Below are 19,856 nucleotides of genomic sequence, written 5' to 3'. Positions count from 1 at the left end.
GATATGAGTAGTATAAAAAATTAGTTCTATATCGTTGAAAAATATAAATAGGCGAAGAGTATATAAGATAAAAGACCTATTATATATTTTTATCATAATTAACTATAATCAACATCTATCTATCTATTCTATTATATAAAAATCGGATTTCTACACTTAATGATGGAGTTGACGTGGCATGCTTCTAAGAGTGTTTTTCGATTTATTTCTTTTAACTCATTAAATATAAGTTATTACGATAAACTAATTATATCAACTAATTGATTTGATTAGATATTTAAATATCATATAATTTATTATAATTTATATCAATTTGATTTGGTAATATTTTTTAATTTATTTATTTTAATATTCTGTTAGTATTTTTTAATTTAATTCTTTTAATTTATTAAACCAAATTTATTGTGTGTACTAATTAATTAATTTGATTAATTTATTAGTCATTAAATAATAAATTTATGAATAAAATAGACAACTGAGATATTTTCAACTAATAATTAAATCAAATCAAATCAAATAATATATATTAAGCTAAATTCAAATCATGTGAATTAAAGACTAAATTAAAATAAGATAATTTCTTACTTATTCAAATTGAGTGCAATAAATACAAATTAATTTTGTGAGAAAAGGACAAATAGGTCCCTGACCTTTTGCCCGCGGACATTTTCGTCCTTGACCATTGAAAAATACTTTTAAGTCCCTGACTTTCACAAAACTTGGACGGATCAGTCTCTCGGTCAACGAAAAATGCTTGTCACGCGTACGCGTGTGTCACGCGTACGCGTCGCCTGGAAAACTTCCCTCTCACGCGTACGCGTCGTGTGGAAAACTCCATGAATTTAACAATACCTCATTTCTTCATAAATTTTTCACTTTGCATATTTTTTTTCTCATTTCTTTCATTCAAAACTTTAAATAACTCAAACAAACATATCAAAGTATTGAATGAGAGAAAAGTAAGAATGATACAGCCTCTACATGATTAAAGAAAGTTATAATGATGAGACTATTAGTAACATTTTTTGTCGTTTTTTTTCATTTTCTTTTTTATTTTTTGCATCATCATAGCCTTGCATTATATATCAAAATGTTAATTTAGTATTCTTTTACATCGTACTCTTATTACAGTACTCTCAATAATTTTATTCGTAATATTATTTTGGAATTCAACCTTTATGATTATATTATTACCTATGATTATATTATAAAAAAATTACACTAAAATATAGTACACAAGAATTACAATTATAAAAGAGAGTACTAAAAAAAATAAAAATTAAATATTTATCTTGACAATGATGAAAATAAATCTAAAAGTTTTTATGATATTTTTATATAGATATTTTTAATACTCTTAATATTCTTTTTTAGTACGCTATAATTTTACTATTATTATTCCATACAAAAAAAATAATAGGTAAAAAATGTATATAAACAAGAAAAATTAAACCTACGGTTGATGCTTCAAACGCTAAGTTAAACACATCCTAAATTGCTAAATTTAATTTACTTTTCTATCATTCGATATCTTGATATATTTGTTTGAATGATTTAAAGTTTTGAAGGCAAGAATGGCTTGAAAGAAATGGAAAAAAAATACAAAGTGGAGAATTAATAAAAAAATGAGGTATTGTTAAATTCATGGCGACGCGTACGCATGACGCGTGAGAGGGAAGTTTTTCAGGCGACGTGTACGCGTGACAAGCATTTTCCGTTGACCGAGGAACTGATCCGTCCGAGTTTTGCGAAGGTCAGGGACTTAAAAGTATTTTTCAATGGTCAGGGACGAAAATATTCGCAGGGCAAAAGGTCAGGGACCTATTTGTCCTTTTCTCTAATTTTGTTAGATAATTATAGTTGTCTGGTCTACTATATATAGATGGCCACATAAAATTATAAGAATCATAATTTTTATTACTCTTGCTCTTTCAACTCTTTTTTTCTTCTTCTTTTTTTTCTTTATGTATAATTTCTTTTATATATAAATGTCCCCAAAATGAGAAAGTACAGATGAGTGTTTTATTGATTGTTTGCTTGATGAATATATCTCAATTTAGGCATTCTACTAATGTGGATGGAAGTTGACCTGTAGCAATTCAAAGTGGCCAATGTATTTTTTTATAGTATTAGATAGAAGAATATTTGTTAAAATGAATATACCCATTGTAACAATTTTTTTTCAATTGTTATATTTTTATGTTAGTCGTGTAAATTCTTTGAAGGCACAAGATAATAAAATAGGTTGACTTTAATATCATTAGAAGCTAAATTTAATGGTTCAAATAAGCACCACTAACTATGTTAAAAAAGTAATTTGTAATAATAATGTGATTTACATATTAATTTTTTGAGTAAATTCATTTCAAAATGTAAAAATTAGACTTAATTACGCTAAAATTTTAAAGGTAATATAGAATTTGACAACAAATTTAACACTCGTTAAGGAAATAAATTTATTTATGGGTATTTCCTAATTATAAATAATAACAAGACTTATGAAAAAATATTAATGTCATCATTTTTATTAATTAAATCATAATATTAGGTAGTTGATAGTTTCATAGGCGAAAATTATTAAGTAATTATGCAAAAATTTGCAACGAACAAGCAATAAGAATTTAGAAAAAATCTATTATATAATACCAATTTCAATATTTTATAATTAAAATATGTCTCATATCATATTCTCATATATTCTATTTATTATCTATTCTATTATATAAAAATCAGCTTTCTGTACTTAATGATGGAGTTGACGTGACATGCATGCTTATGAGAGTATTTAGCGATTTGTTTATTTTAACTCCTTAAATACAATTTATTATGATAAATCAACTATATCAACTCATTAATTTGATTAGATATTTAAATATCACATAATTTATTATAATTTATATCAAATTGATTTGGTAGTATTTTTTTAATTTATTTTTTTAATTTATTAAATCAAATTAATTATACTAATTATATGTATTAATTAATTAATTAGATTAATTAATTAATTATTAAAATAACAAATCTATGCATAAAATAGGTTCTCAACATATTTTTTCACTAATAATTAAATCAAATCAAATCATATATATTGAGCTAAATTTAAATCATGTGAATTAAGGACTAAAATAAAATAAGATGATTTTTTACTTATTCAAATTGAATGCAATAAATAAAATTAATTTTGTTAGATAATCATAGTCTTCTGGTCTTCTATATATAGATAGCCACACAAAATTATAAAAATCATCATTTTTTATCACTTTTGCTATTTTAATTTTTTTTATGTATAAATATACTCAAAATGAGAATGTATGGATGAGTGTTTCATTAATTGTTTGTTTCACAAATATTATAGTCTAAAAGTGTCTCAATTTAGACATTTTACCGCTGTCGATGGAAGTTGAATCTGTAGTAATTCAGGGTAACCATGATATTTTTTATAGTATTATATAAAAAAATATTTTTTAAAATGAATATACCCATTGTAATTAATTTTCTTTATCAATCTGTTATCTTTTACCTAACAAACAATATCCATGTTGAATATATTATTTTCAACAGAAGCCATACATAATTGATTGATAATTCTATATATAAAAATACTCATGTGGTAACTAAATACCATATTGTTATCTCGCTAAAATTAATTCTCCTATGATTATGCGAATGTGATTCTCTTATGATTATGCGAATGCATAGCACTATCAGATGAAAATTGATTGGATTACATTTATGTCCAACGAGGTAGGTGATTTTTTAGGCCTAATCACGATCAGAGTTGAGGAAGGTTTGAAAAATGCTAACCATACAAATACTTTTTATTTTTAATACCCAATAACAAATATATAAATTAAAATTAATATTATTCCGTACAAAATCATAAAATGTATAGCATACTCAAAACATATCCAATCAGTATTAACTGTGATTATTTATCAGTTACATTATGACAAATCTGGTTACTAAAAACGATTAAAATTAATTTAAATATACAAAACATTATTTTATGTTTTTCATTTTTATTTTATTATCATAAAAAGTCATACATATTATAAGAGAACCTCATCTTTTTACTAACGGTTCTTCCATTCAATGGTTTCTATAAAAAAAAGCATAATAATATTGTGTTTGGCAAGAATATATAGAATTTTGAAAGCTTTCTCAATACTAACCGTCGTAGTGTATGACAGGTGTTCTATAATTTTTTTTATTTGATTGTTTCTTTATTATTATATGTTGTTCTATTTAATTTATGCTAAAAAGACTTGTGATAATCATCTTATCGTAGTAGCGTAAAAGTTGTAAGTATTATATTTACTTTGTATGCTCTTAAATCTCATGTCCTTGATGGATATTTGTGACTGAGTAATTATTAAAAGAAATAATTGATTTAATATCTATTTTATATTCTATTTAAATTATAATAATGAGTAAATATTTTTTTTAAAATAAATAATGTGATTTTTCATAAAAACAACATTTAAATAATTGTAAAATTAGATTAAACCACAGATGATGATAAATATCTTGATATTAGATCTGCTATAAAATAAATTTTTAAGAATATTATGTTGTATTAATAATTTAGTTATATTTTATCTTTAACATTTAATTTTAATTTTATCTTTAGAGTTTCAATATATTTCAATTATATTATCTGATTTGACCAAAATTAAATAAACATTAAATTATTTAATAAATAATAAAATAAATAAATTTAATTTGAATTATTCTCTTATTATTTTCTATATCTAGGAATCAGAATGTGCTTTTATGTATTTTGATTAATAGTTCTTAAAGGAGTTACTATTTTATTTACTAACATTTTAAATTTTTTATAATATTTTCATAAAACTTGATTAATAGGTTCTTCTTCGCAATGTTTTTTTTGAATTTTTTAACAAAAATATATCTTAATTTTTGTCTTTCATCTTTTATGTTCATTAATTATACTAATTTTTTTATAGTGTATTTTTATCAACTACATGCATATTTTTTTTGCCTTTTTTTTACTTTGTTTAATTATTTTATTACCTTATTTTTTAATTATTTATTTTAATTTCACTCCTCATATGTTTATTGTATTTCACTTCATCTTAGCTTCAATTTCATAGTTAACTTTCAATTATATAAAATTCAATAGTTTCTTTCAAAACATGCTTAAATATATTATCTATTATATACAATTATTAGGATAAATAAATAAATATAAATTGAATATATAATTTAATTTTAATTTAAACTAAAAATTAAATAAATTGTCAGAAAAATAGTAACCAATTTTGTTTTTAATTTCTCTATAATTTATTTAAAGGTAAAAATCTCTCTATAACCACTAACATCGCCGATAACAAAATTATAAGTCTCTATAAAATAAAAAATATATATATAATAAATAACATATAATTTTAAAGTTATTAATCATAAATTATGGACAAATTTTAAAAAAAAATTTATGGATCAACATGTAATTTTTTTATATTTTTATTTTTTTCTAAAATTTTTCAGACTTATCAACATTTAAGTTGTTTATACATCATTTCTCAAAATATTATGATTTCACAAGTTATAATATGTGGAGTAAATCACCTTTATAAACCATTTGCAAACTAATTTTACGTATATCTGCCAAAGTAAAAAAATTACGCGCATGTCCCAATTTACATATCTATGTAAATCAAACTTATGGAGTTCGAATTATGTGTTTTCGTAGTAAATTGAATCTATAAGATTCAAATTACTTGGATGCTATCTATGCTACTAAATCGAATGAAGGAGATTCGATTTACAATGAGCTGGATTGCTATTAAGTGAGTATAAATCGAACCTTATTGCTTCGATTTAGCATGGACCATATAAATCAAAATTTATAAATTCGATTTAGTGGGGGATGACATAATTTGAATTCATTAAATTCAATTTACTTTCGAATCAAAATATCAAGTATTTCGAATCCTATAGATTCGATTTATTACTTATTACCCTAATTTAATTTGAATTCATTAAATTCGATTTATATAGAAATGTAAATGGAGATAACTAGGTAACGTATATATATGAAAAATATGACTTATTTATGCATTGTTTGGATTAAAAGAATTTGTAGAAAAATAAAATGTTGGAGAAGAAAATAGATGAAAAATCAATTTTTTATTGTTTGGATCAACAAAAAAATTGAATAAAAAACATAAAAATGTATGTGGAGCTCATGTAAATTTTTTCTCTTCAAAGTTGCGAAAAAAACTTATGCAGAAGTGCAGACATGGGTTAAAATACAGAGTTACCATTTGAATTATAATTTATATATAATATATAAAAACATTAATATAATTTTACTCTATTATAATTTTTTTTCTCTTCTTACTTATCCTTCCATCCAACCAAAAGAAATTTTTTCCTCTATTTTTTTTCATTCATTTTTTCTTCATCTAAACACACACAAAAATATACTTTTCTTTCCATTTTATTTTCTCTTATTTTCTTTCTTTCTATTTTCTTTCCTCTTATTTTTTATCTTATATTCAAACAATAGCTTAGTGTTTATCTATTTATCTTCTATTAATATTGTTATAACAAAGATACATGTGACTGTATAAAAGTGATATAACCTAAACTTTGATTATCTGAGAATTTATTGAGTGGCTAGAATAGCTCCACGTCACAAACTAATGAATACTAGCAATAGGAATGATCACAAAAACAGCCAAAAAAGGTATTTACTGGGAATACTCACATTTTGGAGCTAAATGGGAACTCATGAAATTCTCACGACCTGCCACCCGAAAATGGATGGGGACTTAGGATGGCAAACAGGCCAAAATCTATCAAGCTGACCCGCATAACCCGACAAAAAAAGAGGATTGGATTGAAAATTTGAGACTGTCAAACTTAAAGAGCCTGCCTACCCCGCACCGCCTAATCCATGAGCTTTGGCGGGCTTCGGTGGGATGGTGCAGATTTTTCCGCTGGGCCAAGCTTTTATTTTTTCAAGACCATTTTTTTACAAATTTCTATGATGTTATTAATCTACAAGAGGATAAAGATGATAATTGAAAATTTTCTAAATTATATTTTGGATTATATTTTTATGTTTGATTGATTATAAACTTGAAGATGTTTAATTATATATCTTAGACAATATTTGTTTTGCTTTGGACAATATTAATTTTATTATTTTGTTTTAAAAATTTGGTTTATAATTATGTTTATTACATATTTATAATTATAATTTTTTTATATTTTTAGAAATTATAAATTTATTGAAATTATTGTGAAATTATATATATTATTTAATATTTAATGATTTATAAAAAAAAGGAGAGCCCGCCAACCCGCCAGCCTACCATTAGGCGGAGCGGGAGAGAAATTTAAAACCGCCTTACTAGGCGGGGCAGGGGCAGGCTAGCCCACCAAATTGCGGGCTTTTGGCGAGACAGGGCAGACTTTCTTGTTTGCCACCTCTAATGGGACACAGACATAAGTACCCGCCCCATGGAATAAAATTATTAATTTATTCTAATTTATATATACATAAATTCATTTCTTGAATTTAGTAACCCTAATTTCTGCCTCCAATTTGAATTCTTCCTTTTTCTTTTAGACTCATTCTCAGCCTCGATCCTCTCTCTCTAACTCACTTTCTCTGCCTCTCAAGTCCGTCACTACGTCGCTCAGTATCGTCCCAAAAAATTTTGTTATGTTATTATGTTGGAATATGTTTTTATGTTTTATCCTTTTGAAATGTTATTTTTCATAAATAATATGTTATAAATTGTGTTGAATTATATTGAACTGATTATTTTATGATTATTATATTATATCTTTTTGTATTAATTTTTTTCAAAAGTTTACCGAGGAGATCTGCATTCTCTAAGGGGTAATTAAACAAGAACTTGCAATGATGGAAAAGGAACGGGGGTATTTTTTTTTAAATACGAGTGAGGGATGGGAAGGGGGCTTCTCACGCTCCTCTGAGTACTCATTACCATATTTAACTAGCAACAGAGATCCAATCTGAGTCGATTTAAGAGGGGACGCGTGGACTTCGTCTGCATTGGGCCTTTAAGGTAATGAACCTAAGTCAGATTTGGGACCCTAACAATAGATTTTAGTTGATCTTGCTTGCATTGAGGTCTTACTAGGCCCAAATATATCTTGGATTAATATTTTGAGTCATTGTTATAGTAAATACTATACTATTTAATATTATAACACTTAGTATATGTAAAACTTGAATATATTTACAAGATATTTTTTTAATTCAAATTAAAAAATTAATTATTTCTTTTTTAGTTTTAAATATTATTTTTTAATGTAATAAAAAAGTAAAAAATTTATTTTTTTATTGAAATTAAAAAAATAGTCATTAATCAATTCTAAATTTAAATTTAAGTAAGAAAATAAAAAATATTTTAAATTTTATCTCACTAATTAGAATTAATTTCAAGACAAGAAATTATTTTGCACATCATATATATATTGTGGGATAATATGGTCATTTGCTATTTTTTAATGGTAAATATTGTCAAATAAAATGGTGTAAGAAATTAGAAGAAAATGTATTTATAAATTTAGGAAATATTATTTTATTTTTCAATATAATAAATTATATATTGAATAACAAAAGTTATTATTGGTTTCTCTTCACACTAACTAATACTCAACGATGGTGTTTCGGTACACCATGTTATCATAAAATATTAATCGATCTAATAACTTTTGTAATGGCATAAGTTTATGAATTTGAAAATTTAAAAATTATTTCATAACATGTGAAGTTTTAACAAATAACAATGTTGATCATATTGTTTTGACTTTAAGAATGAATACGATACCAACAAATAAAATTGTCCTAAGTAAATTTTAACAAAGACAAAAGTCCATAAGTATTGCTATTAATGAAAAATTAATCTATTTTAAAGACAAATACATTTTTTTTTCTACGGATTTCCTAACTCGGTAAGTTGAGAATTAATCCACGACATATTGATGCTCTATTTATTAAGGGTGAGATTCGAACTCCAAATACTTGCTTAAGCAGACAAATGAGATAACTGTTCAACCAATCTAAATTTATTAAAATAAATATTAATTATTTTTAATATTTTTAAATTATAAAATATTTATAATAATAATTACTATATATATTTTTCATTTAAATTTTAATAAAATTTTTTATATAATTTTATGTATTACCCGTGCAAGACACGGGAACATACACTAGTTAAACTAATAAAAAATAATCTAGGTAACATTTATAAATAAATCAAGCGTAATGAATAATAATTATACATTTATATTTGTGATTGCAAATGTAATTCAAATGCTCACAATTTATATTGGCTTTCTTTTTATTTTATTTAGGTTTTCTATATATATAACCCATCAATCGTTTGATTGGTTTGATGTTTACTCTTAAATATTAGAGATCTTAATTAGGAGAGAAATAAATAGAGCGACAAAAATGTAAAACCATTGAATTTTTTAAAATTTTACTTTATTTCATTACATTTTGCGAGGCACATCACAAGCACAAAATCCTATCCTATAATTTTTGCATCTTCATCTTCAATGCAAATGGAGAAAAAATACGATCAGATTTCTAATGATCTTGCATTAGAAATTCTAGCAAAATTACCTGTTAAATCTTTGAAGCGGTTTAGTTGCGTGCAAAAGTCTTGGCTAAATTTACTTGAGAATTCTAATTTCAAGAGTATGTACTACGAGAATTTAAAATCCAAAACTGCTTATTCATCGTCTCTGCTTCTATGGAGAAATTTTTATGACCAAAGAGGTGATGGAAACAACGTCTATAAAAAAGATGTGTATTTGCTTTCTGGAGAGAAGTATGAAAACATAGTTAGATTAGTTTTGCCAAGTCTGGTTGAGGAATATGATGTTCCCGGCATGGTTATAGAATGTGTTAATGGTATCATATGCTACTCTGAAACTTATGGTCGTAAGGGAAAAAAACTAAAAATTGGACTTTGGAACCCCAAAACTGATGAGCGTAAAATTATTCCTCCGAGTATTATTATCGATGAGCCCGGCTTTGATCTAGAGGTAAGTGTTCATGGATTTGGTTATGATAATATGAATGATGACTATAAAGTGATTCAATGTGTATATTATATTGATTATGAATTTTACTTAGATGGACCTTCTCCAATTTGGCAAATTTATAGTCTAAAAAATAATTGTTGGAAAAAACTTGAGCTTGAAATGAATCACAATGAATTTTTAGAACAAGGTTCTGTAAAGTACTTAAATGGAGTATGCCATTGGTGCTGTGAAGAGTATGGAGAAGAAGTAATTGTGTCATTTAACCTCAGCACTGAAACGTTTCAAACCACATCGATTGTTTTGGTGCAAAGAAATGATGCTCCCCCTATTAGAGTTTTGGTAGTGCTCAACGAGTCTCTTGCTCTAATTTCCTCTCTTGCTGAGAATAGCTGTATTGAAATATCCATTTTGGGTGAAATTGGTGTGAAAGAATCTTGGGTGAAGCTTTTTACAGTTAGACACTTTCTAGAAATTGATTTTCCATTTGGAATGGGCAACAAATGTGATGTAATATATTTTATCGAAAACTATAACGATGAATTGGCTTCCTTTGATGTCATCACAGGCAAAATAATTCACAATATTGGTATCAAAGCAGAGTGGTTTGGTGCATGGATTTACAAAGAAAACCTCCTCTCTTTCACCACAAGAATTAATTGATTAATAAATATACAAATTCATATGTTATTCTTGTAATTGTAACACTAATTCATTAATAAGCCTCCTCTCTTTGTACACATGTAATATTTGATTCAAATTAAAAATTTGCTTCTTGTCATTAGTAATATTTATTTATATCTAAAGAATCAATAATTGATCTCTATTTTTCAGGCTCAATCTGACCAATCTTAGCCTTTATTACATTGACAATGTCAACATGATTATAAATTGAGTTCCTAATCTACCATTATCGAGTATGATCTGGATGTCCACTCTAATTTTAATGGTAATAACCAATTTAACTTGATTAACTTGATTAAACTTAGCAAGGCTACAAGTTTTATGTTTTTTTTCATTATTTTGACAAAAAATAACTATTGTATGTTTTGTCTATTAGATTTGGCCAATCATTTGCTAATTAAGGTTCCAAATTCCTTATATAAGAGAATAAATCACAAAAATAATTAATAATTAATTTATTAAATAATAAAATAAATAAAAATGGATAAAATCTAATTAGTAAACTCACCAAGCTTCCTTAAAATTTATTGCTTGACAAGATAGTGGGCAAGGATAAAATGCATTTGTGGGCTACAAATCGTGTATTGTGAAATTTAATTTTAAGAGTTGTGTTGTCAATTTTTCAGGTGTAAGGATAAGTAGAAAGGATATATTGGTCATTGTTAGACCTGTTTAAGAATTGATAGCCACATTATTAGTAGGATGAGATGAAGATGCAACGTATAATATGAAAAATAATGAATACTGATTTCATTATGGAAGCTTATTAGAGAGTTGGAGATAGAGAGTGATGGTTCTATCCCCTATATAGAGCGTTAGCATTAACCCATGATGTGAAGGTAATTCATTTAAAGAATTGAATATGTAAACACTACTTTTTATTCATACATCTATCATATATAAGAAATGAGAAATGACTATTGTAACATGCATATAAATGAGAATATAGAAGCTACTTTTAGGAATATGGTTTCCATTAAACCCCACCGAATTAAAAGATTATCACTCGATCAATCAAGTTAGTTGCAATTCTTAAGAGTTTAACTTTAAAATAGTTGTTCTTAAAATAGGTAATCAAATTAATATAACATTAATTAAAAAAAATGCTATTTGTAGCTTTGTACACCGAAATTAACCACTAAAATCAGCCACTAATGTATTTGTGTACACTACAAGAAAAATCACTTTTAGCAGCCATTTATTTTGCTTTTAGTGGCAATAAAAATAGTCGCTAATACATTTACCGGCAATTAGACATTAGCCGTCTTATACTTCGTCGCTAAAAGGTTTTAGCAGCAATTATAACATTTGCCGGTAAAAGTCTCTTTAATAGCCATAAAAAGTATATAACTTTTAGTGACAATTTTCTTGACAATTTATATGGCCACAAAAAAGAATTCTAAAATTGTAATGTTATTCACTTTTAATAGCTATTAGTATTACTATTACCACCAATACCAATTTTACCGGAAATTTATATGGCCACTAAAAATTATTCTAAAATAGTAATGTTATTCACTTTTAGTTGCCATTATCTATTACCACTAAAATCTTAAGACTTTTTTTAGTTATATTATACTCATTTTTTTAGAAACAATGAACTATCTTTTTTGTTTTTCTAAAACCTCAATTATTTTTGTTAACAATTATTATCATTATGCATAATATAAATATACTGAAATTAATTACTACAAAATGAGATATTTCATTAAACTTAAATATTGATACATAAATTTCTCTTGAAAAAAATAAATCATGTTACAAATATGTGATCTGAAACCTTCTTGAGAGAATGTGCATTTTTTCCCAAGCCATCTTCCCTAGCACCAAAAGCATTTTTTCTATAATGTGGATCGTTCGGATCTCCACAGGGTACAACCATCTCTACAAATCTTAGCCTATATGCTACAAATTTAGCCACCAAAAGACTAATAATTTTACCAAGAAAAAAGCATTCTTTATTTATTTACCACCTACATGCATAATCAAAGAATAATCCACGTATTAGAACCATGCATGATGATGAATTAAATGTTTAAACACATTAGAAAGCATAGATTACCTTTGTGCTTTTCGCAGACCTTGGACAAGAAGGAGAGGAAAACGATGATTAGAGCAACACCAGCTATGAGACCAATTAGGATGGCTAGTGTCTTCTCAATTTCATCATCATTGTGATTGCTATCATCTGCGCTCAAAATTATAACAACAATTTAGTTAGTTTCATGGATCTTCTTTGCTTTCAAAGGACTCTTCATCCATTCGAAAACAGAAAGTTCAAATACTTTCAAACTTGACATGTTTCTAGTTCAAGCAATTTTTTGCATTTCTCCTTTTTCCAGTTATTATTGTTTATTCTTGTTTTCTGAGCTAAAGAATACAAAAGAAATTAAAAATTGAGATACTAATAAGAAATAAGGTTGAATATTTGAATAAGGCAGGACAGCACAAATCCTATACATATAGACATATTTATAATTCAATTCAAGTCTGTATTTTTGGGCAACAACGACTGTGATTGCGACGGCAAATACCCCTTTAGTATATTAACTATCATATACTATAATATATATTCAAAAGAATTATAAGATAACTTGCAAAACAGTATTGTAGTAGCATGATTTCTGTCAAGATTAAGGTAACTCTTCATCTCTCACATAGATGATAATGCATCGAACATAAACCTAAACCATCAAACTATTGGCCACTGATATTTCAAAAATACTCACAAGATCAGCCGATCAGGGATTCCATGAAGGCCTGAAGTTTAAGTTTCTTACTTTCTTTTTAAAATGATCAAGCAACTGGAGCAAAGCTATAGGAAGGTATATGAGGAAATTAAAGCTCAACATTATGGCATATGGAGCTATCAAATCAGTAATAGCAGGTGCAAGTATGCATTCTATTCATTTATGATACAATGAAGGACATTCTTTACATTTAAGAAGGGGGTAATTCCATCACAGATTGCTCTTCTCAATACAGATGTCAAAACAAATGTGAACTATGTACAAAAATTTAAAAACATCAAAACCTTTCTTTGATTAAAATTTAAAAACACATTATCAATATAATGATGGTGCATGGCATTTCCACGATGATGATATTCTTATGACAAATCGATGAAGGAACTCATTTACACATGTTTTAGTCAAAGATGAAAACTAGACAGTACAATAATGACAATCTTAGAGCTACACAAAGCAAACAAGAAGCAGTCTAAGAATATAAATTTTAGCTTCCAAATCATTGAACCACAATCCATTGGAAAAGAACAATACTTACAAGTAATTGATAGTACTCAGCCTCCTGCAATAGTTCATTATATTCAGAGTCCTCCAGAGTGGGCACCACACCATCTCTCAACCAATTAAGAATGTGATGGAAGTGTTTACCATCCCTGTCAACAAAGACATATCGCTGCAACCAGTCATTGCAATTTTCACCAAATCAATAAACAAAGCCAAACGTGCATAATTGAGGAAACCATATACAAGTATAAACAAAGAAAGACAGAATTTGACATTGACTTATCAGAATCTAGGAAGAGAGTATGGCGACCACTGAACATAGCAGCCAGCATTGAATCAGGCTCCCGCTGAGTCAACGTATCAGCAGTGGTGCAGAATTTCTTGCCCCCTGCGAAAAATTTTCACAAACAAGGACCAAAATACATAATTATGACAGATATTCATCTTTCCTCAACCAAGAATTGAATGTTCCAAACTCCAAAATAATAATTTGGCTATTAAATAAAATCCCTAATTCTAGAGAATTGGGGAAAAAAGATTGGAATGAATGAGAGAGATAAGAAACATACCGATTTGAGGCGAACGACAGAAGGCGAATGGGATTCGGAGTCCTTCATTATAGGCAGAGAAAGAAAGAGAAGGAAGAGTGTCGCAGTCGCAGGACTCACACCAAAACTACGAGCTCAAGCTTCCATGGCACAACACTGACACTATTTTTTTGTTTTCCGATTTGGAATAAAGGAATCAGGAATTTACAATGCAGATCTGAGGTGGAGGAATAGAGATGCGGTTTGAATGAGTGTAGGACGATGGACGGCGGCTGTCAACGGTGGCAAGGCCTATGGCGGTGATGGTCGATGATGGAGGGAAGTGAGTTCCATTAAGGTAGTGACGGAGGGAAGTGAGTCTTCTGAAGAACCAAATCCCAACACAATTTTTTTTTCTTTTTCGTTTTCAATCAATTTAGTTTAGGAGAATAGGAATACGTTTACTGGCAATGATAACAATTGCCCTTATTAATTTAAAAAAATAAATATAAAAGTAAAAGAAGTAATAATTTAGTGACAATAATAATAATTGCGAGTATAAAATATATTAATAATGACAAATGTGTAATGGCCACAAAAGTATAAGTTAAATAAAGGAAATAGTAGTCATTGTATTATTACCACTAAAAATTTGTCACTAAAAATGAATTTTGTTGTAGTGGTATAAATACATGTATGATTTAATTTATTTTTAATGCGTATTTATATTCTAATATATATTTTATACTAGTGACTAATTTTAGTGTACACATAGCATAATCTTATTATATAAATGCATAATTAATTATTTATTTTAATCATTACACAAAATTTATGTTAAGAAACATTAACACAAAAAAACTGTCATTTAAAAGAAAACTATATCCAGCTCGAAACGGAAGTCGAGCACTAGCGCGAAGCCGAAAGAAACCTCTGGAGAGAAACCAGGCGACGCCGAGAGTTAAAGGACAAGCTCCTAAAACTCGAAGCCGACCTTAAAATCAAAACCATTCAGTCTGGTCATGATGACAGCTCCCACAAGGATCAAGATCCCTTCACCAAAGAGATCATGAAAGCTAAAGTTCCAAAGGATTTTAAAGCTCCCGACATGACCCCCTACAACGGTATCTCCGACCCAAGCCATCATCTCAGCAATTTCAGAAGCAGAATGTATCTCACTGATGCCTCGGACGCCATTTGATGCAAAGCCTTCCCGACTACCTTAACAAAAACAGCAATAAAGTGGTTTGACAGCCTGTCCCCCAGATCCATCACAAATACAAGGGAGGGAAGCGTCATGATAGTATCTCTCAAGAGAGGAGAGTGAAATTTTCTCTATTAGAAACTATCTCTCTTACAAAAAGTAATAACAACTAGTTTAACATATTCGGTGTGCATGCTCATTTGCTAATTAAACAAAAATGCAATGTTCTGAAAATCAGACCGGATCGTCCGGTTCAACTGGGTTAACCGGAATCCGGTCACCTAGCCGGTCCGGTCCACCAACAGAACTGTCCTGCAAAAAACCGGTTGAAAAACTAGCTGAACTGGTGGTTAACCGGCAAACTGGACAAACCGAGCCGGTTTTTGCAGGTACTGGTTTTCTCTCCTGATAATGAAACGGCGCCGTTTTGCTTTTAAAAAAAAAAATAAGAACGCGTGATGAAGGAAACAAGCCAGCCACTTTAGCATACCCTAATCCAGTAATCCCTAATCTGCTAATCCAGGAAGCCTGCCCCCAAGCCTAGCCTCCACCACCGCCTTGTGCCTCTATTGCTGCCGCGCCGTCCGTCGCACCGACCCCTGTTCGCTCTCAGACTCACCAGTCGCAGGCACGCTGTTTCTTCCTCGAGCGTCCATCGTCTTCCTCTTCCCCTGGAGCTGCTGCATGCCTGCATACGAAGGAGGAAGGACAACCGACCTGAATCGAAACCGACGCCGGAGCTAGGGCCACTCACCGTCGCGGGTAAGTTCTGGGTTTCTAGCATTGTTTTCAACTTTTAATTTTTTTTCTGGCCTTCTGTTCTTCTGTTCAGTTCAGTTCAGTTCAACTTTTCATTTTTTTTCTTCAGTTCAGTTCTTCTGTTCTTCTTTTTTTTAATTTTGTTTTTTATATGATTAATCAAATGTTGATTTAATTTGTTGTATGTTGAATAAATTTTTTGTATGTTAAATTTGTTGTATGTTGAATTTGTATGTTCAATTATGCTATGTTCAATTTGTTGATTTTTTCAATTATGCTCTGTTGAATGCCTGAATGCCATATGAACTATGAAATATGAATTGATATTTGGTCTGGATTCTGGGTTGGTGGCATTCTGAATTTAGATTGAACAGTCACAAAATGATCAATCACAACAACATGATGCTGGACAAGAATCTCAGACAGCTTCCTCTCGAGGAAAATTTGACCCGGCTTGGGAATATTTCACTGTGAAATGTAAGACCCGGTTAATTAACGGCTAATTAACTCATAAATGAGAATTTATTCTAGAAAGCCAAAAAATGTGATTCTTATGGCTTAATATGATAGAGGAGATTGAGACAAGAATTTCAGTACCAATTTTATAGAAATCGGATCAAGATTAGATCGAACGGGCTAAACCGGGCCAACCGGACCCAAAGTGGGCCCTTGGCCCAACATAACTAAACCCTAAAAACACTCATTTCAGCACTCTCTCTCTCCTCACAACACTCTAATTCACGCTGAAATGGTGGAGAGGAAGGGAAGAACACTCTCTCAAGTTCTTTCTCTCATTTGATCTTCAAACCACCATAACTTTTGATCTAGAGCTCCGATTGTCGCACCGTTTACGGCCACGCGTTCACTGCGGAGAGCTCTACAAAACTCATACAATCAATCTTGAGGTAAGTCACGTTTTACTGTTCGAAATTCCAGCCCTTGTTTTTGAGTTTCATGGGTAAAATGTTGAGATTTTGGGTTCTTTGATGTTATAGGACCCAAATCTCTTGAAGGAGAAGGTTAATCTTGCCTCTTTGGACCTTGGGTGTGGTAAGATTCTCAACCCTAGTGTAATTTTGTTATTCTATGATGTTTGGATATTGAGATGTTGTGTATGGGTATGATGATTGTGGCTTAGGTTGTGTATATATGAATATTGGAGCTTGATTGGTGATTTTGGAAAGCTTGGAAGAGGGTTTTGTATGCAAAAAATCTGTTCTTGGAGGTGTTGAGACCTAGAGGGCTTGTGGACAAGTGGTTTGGAAGTGCTCCAGTTGAGCTTGAGAAATCGGCTAAGGTATGGTCTCGGTTTCCCGTATCTAATATGTAATGTGGTAGGAAATACTTAGGCTAGAGGCCCTAAGATAGGCATTGAATTGTTGATGTTGTTGAATGGTTGAGATATATGATGTGAACATATATGTGATTATAAATATTGATGCCTTGATTGTGCGATATATGAGAAATGCATGTTGTGATATATGCTTGATGGATGATTGAGGTTGAATTGATGGGTGGTACCATGTTGATGGTGAGTATGATGTTGATTAGGTATAATGATGGTTGATTGGAAATGGTATTATTGGAAATTGGGATGAGGAAGGATGTATGACATGATATTGTGTTTGTCCTTTAGCCATTTGATTGAGGAGTGTTAAAATGGTTAGATGGTGACTTTGGGAATTTTGGTAAAGTGTCAATGTGTGAGTTGAGGATGGCTTGATGTTGATTTTGGTACATTTTGATTGATTTCAAAAAGTGTTGAAATTGGCATGTTTTGGTTGATTTTGAAAAGAGTTGAAAATGGCTTGTTTTGAAAATGGCACCTTGTGGTTTTGTATGAAAACATGGTTTTTGGGCATAATTTGACGAGACATAACTTGGACTACGGATCCCCGTTTTGTACCAAACTTGTTTAGAAATGAAGTTGGATCCGGGATGTCCATGCCGTTGAAAGAAAGGGTGGAAAACGATTTAAAATGAGAAAGTTATGTCTGTCGGAAGATTGGGGGTTGAATCTGTGAATTTTGCAGCTTTTAACTTAGAAAATTTTTAACAGAATGACCCCCCGCGCGTAGGCGCACTTGGCGCGTACGCGCCGTTCTTCAAGAAAGCACCATCCATGCGTGCGCGTGGTGTGCGCGAGCGCGTCAATGCGCTGCACCAAATGCCCAGCTATTTTCCATAGAGTTGTGCCAGTTTTGTGCCTGGGGCGCAAGAGCACCCATGCGTACGCGTGGCTGATGCTTCCGCGTCGTTTGGCTATTTTTCAATCCGCACGTCCCCGCGTATGACGCTTGCGCGTCGATGAATTTTGTGGCCATCCACGCGTGCGCGTGGAGTGCGCGTACGCGTGGCCCTGTTTTCATCCCAAAGTTGATTTTTGAGTTTTAAAAGCCAAATTTCACACTTCTAAGCCTCCGATCTCACCACTTATATCTTAAATCATTATGTTATGCCTAGCAATGAGAAAAAGGAGCTAGTAAATATGGCAACTTGCGAGTGAAGCAAGGAAAAATGGATGATCATTGAGGATCAAAGATGATTATGTGAGATGTGGTGGATGGCAGTGGAAGTGCGGGTTATGCCATGGGCCAAAAGGCCGTGATTGTTAATGAATTGGCTGGTTATGGATTTAACCGTGAGCCAGATGGCTGGATTATTGCCATGTGATGGCGGGGCCATGATTATGGCTAAGTATAAATGCATATATGTTGTTGAATGAATTGTGAATGTTGCACTTCTACTATCGGAGATGAGAGTTTTCCTGGGAGAAAGCAGTGGCTAGCCACCACGTGCTCCAGGTTGAGACTCGAAGCTCTGTTAACCCTATGTCGTCAGGGTGGCCGGGCACTGTGAAAGCCCCGGATGAGCTCACCCCCATAAATATTCACCAGTGAGGGTGATGGATATGGATCATGTTTATGATCAAGTTTATATTGAGTATAACTCGAGTTGGGGAGAAACGATAGAGGGACAGTCCAACGGTTAGCTACCAGGACTTGTCGGGTTGGCTCTATAACCGACAGATGATATCATCAGCCATTAGGGACAGGCATTCATCATATGCATACTATGTGAATTGATTGAGATTGCCTATTTGACTGCATATTACTTGCTACCTGTCTAAATGCCTTATTTGTTCCTATTTGTATATCTCTTGTCTGTTATAACTGTGTTTGCTATTTTATACTCCTGCTGGTGGTTGGGAGGTCTGAAGGAATTGGAAAGGGAAATATTAGTTAGACTGAAGGATCTTTAGTCAGATGCCCTTTATGGTTTAGCTTGTTTATAAGCTTTGATTTTATCTTGAGGAAGTTCTAGGATTGCCTTCGGCTTTCCTCTTTTATTATGTATTATATATGTGGAGGC

General features: G+C 30.3%; 1 protein-coding gene and 1 long non-coding RNA gene across 2 annotated transcripts; one reads left to right on the top strand and one right to left on the bottom strand.

The window, feature by feature from the left end:
* Window positions 9,577-10,722, top strand: LOC107641441 (F-box/kelch-repeat protein At3g06240-like). The gene has a single exon (XM_016344934.1). It carries the CDS (start codon window positions 9,577-9,579, stop codon window positions 10,720-10,722), a length of 1,146 nt encoding a protein of 381 aa, XP_016200420.1.
* LOC107644657 lies at window positions 12,425-14,978 on the bottom strand. Its single transcript, XR_001621368.2, has 4 exons — window positions 14,564-14,978; window positions 14,029-14,382; window positions 12,806-12,931; window positions 12,425-12,716 (listed from the first exon to the last, which is right to left on the bottom strand). It is a non-coding gene; the product is annotated as an uncharacterized LOC107644657 (long non-coding RNA).

This window comes from Arachis ipaensis, chromosome B05 (genome assembly GCF_000816755.2).
Source record: "Arachis ipaensis cultivar K30076 chromosome B05, Araip1.1, whole genome shotgun sequence".
In the NCBI taxonomy this organism is placed as follows: domain Eukaryota; kingdom Viridiplantae; phylum Streptophyta; class Magnoliopsida; order Fabales; family Fabaceae; genus Arachis; species Arachis ipaensis.
The sequence above is the reverse complement of the archived record's forward strand: the minus strand, read 5'-3'. Positions and strand labels throughout refer to the sequence as shown.

Coding starts and splice junctions, on each gene's coding strand:
- LOC107641441 (XM_016344934.1), top strand. CDS start 9,577: ATGGAGAAAAAATACGATCAGATTTCTAATGATCTTGCATTAGAAATT.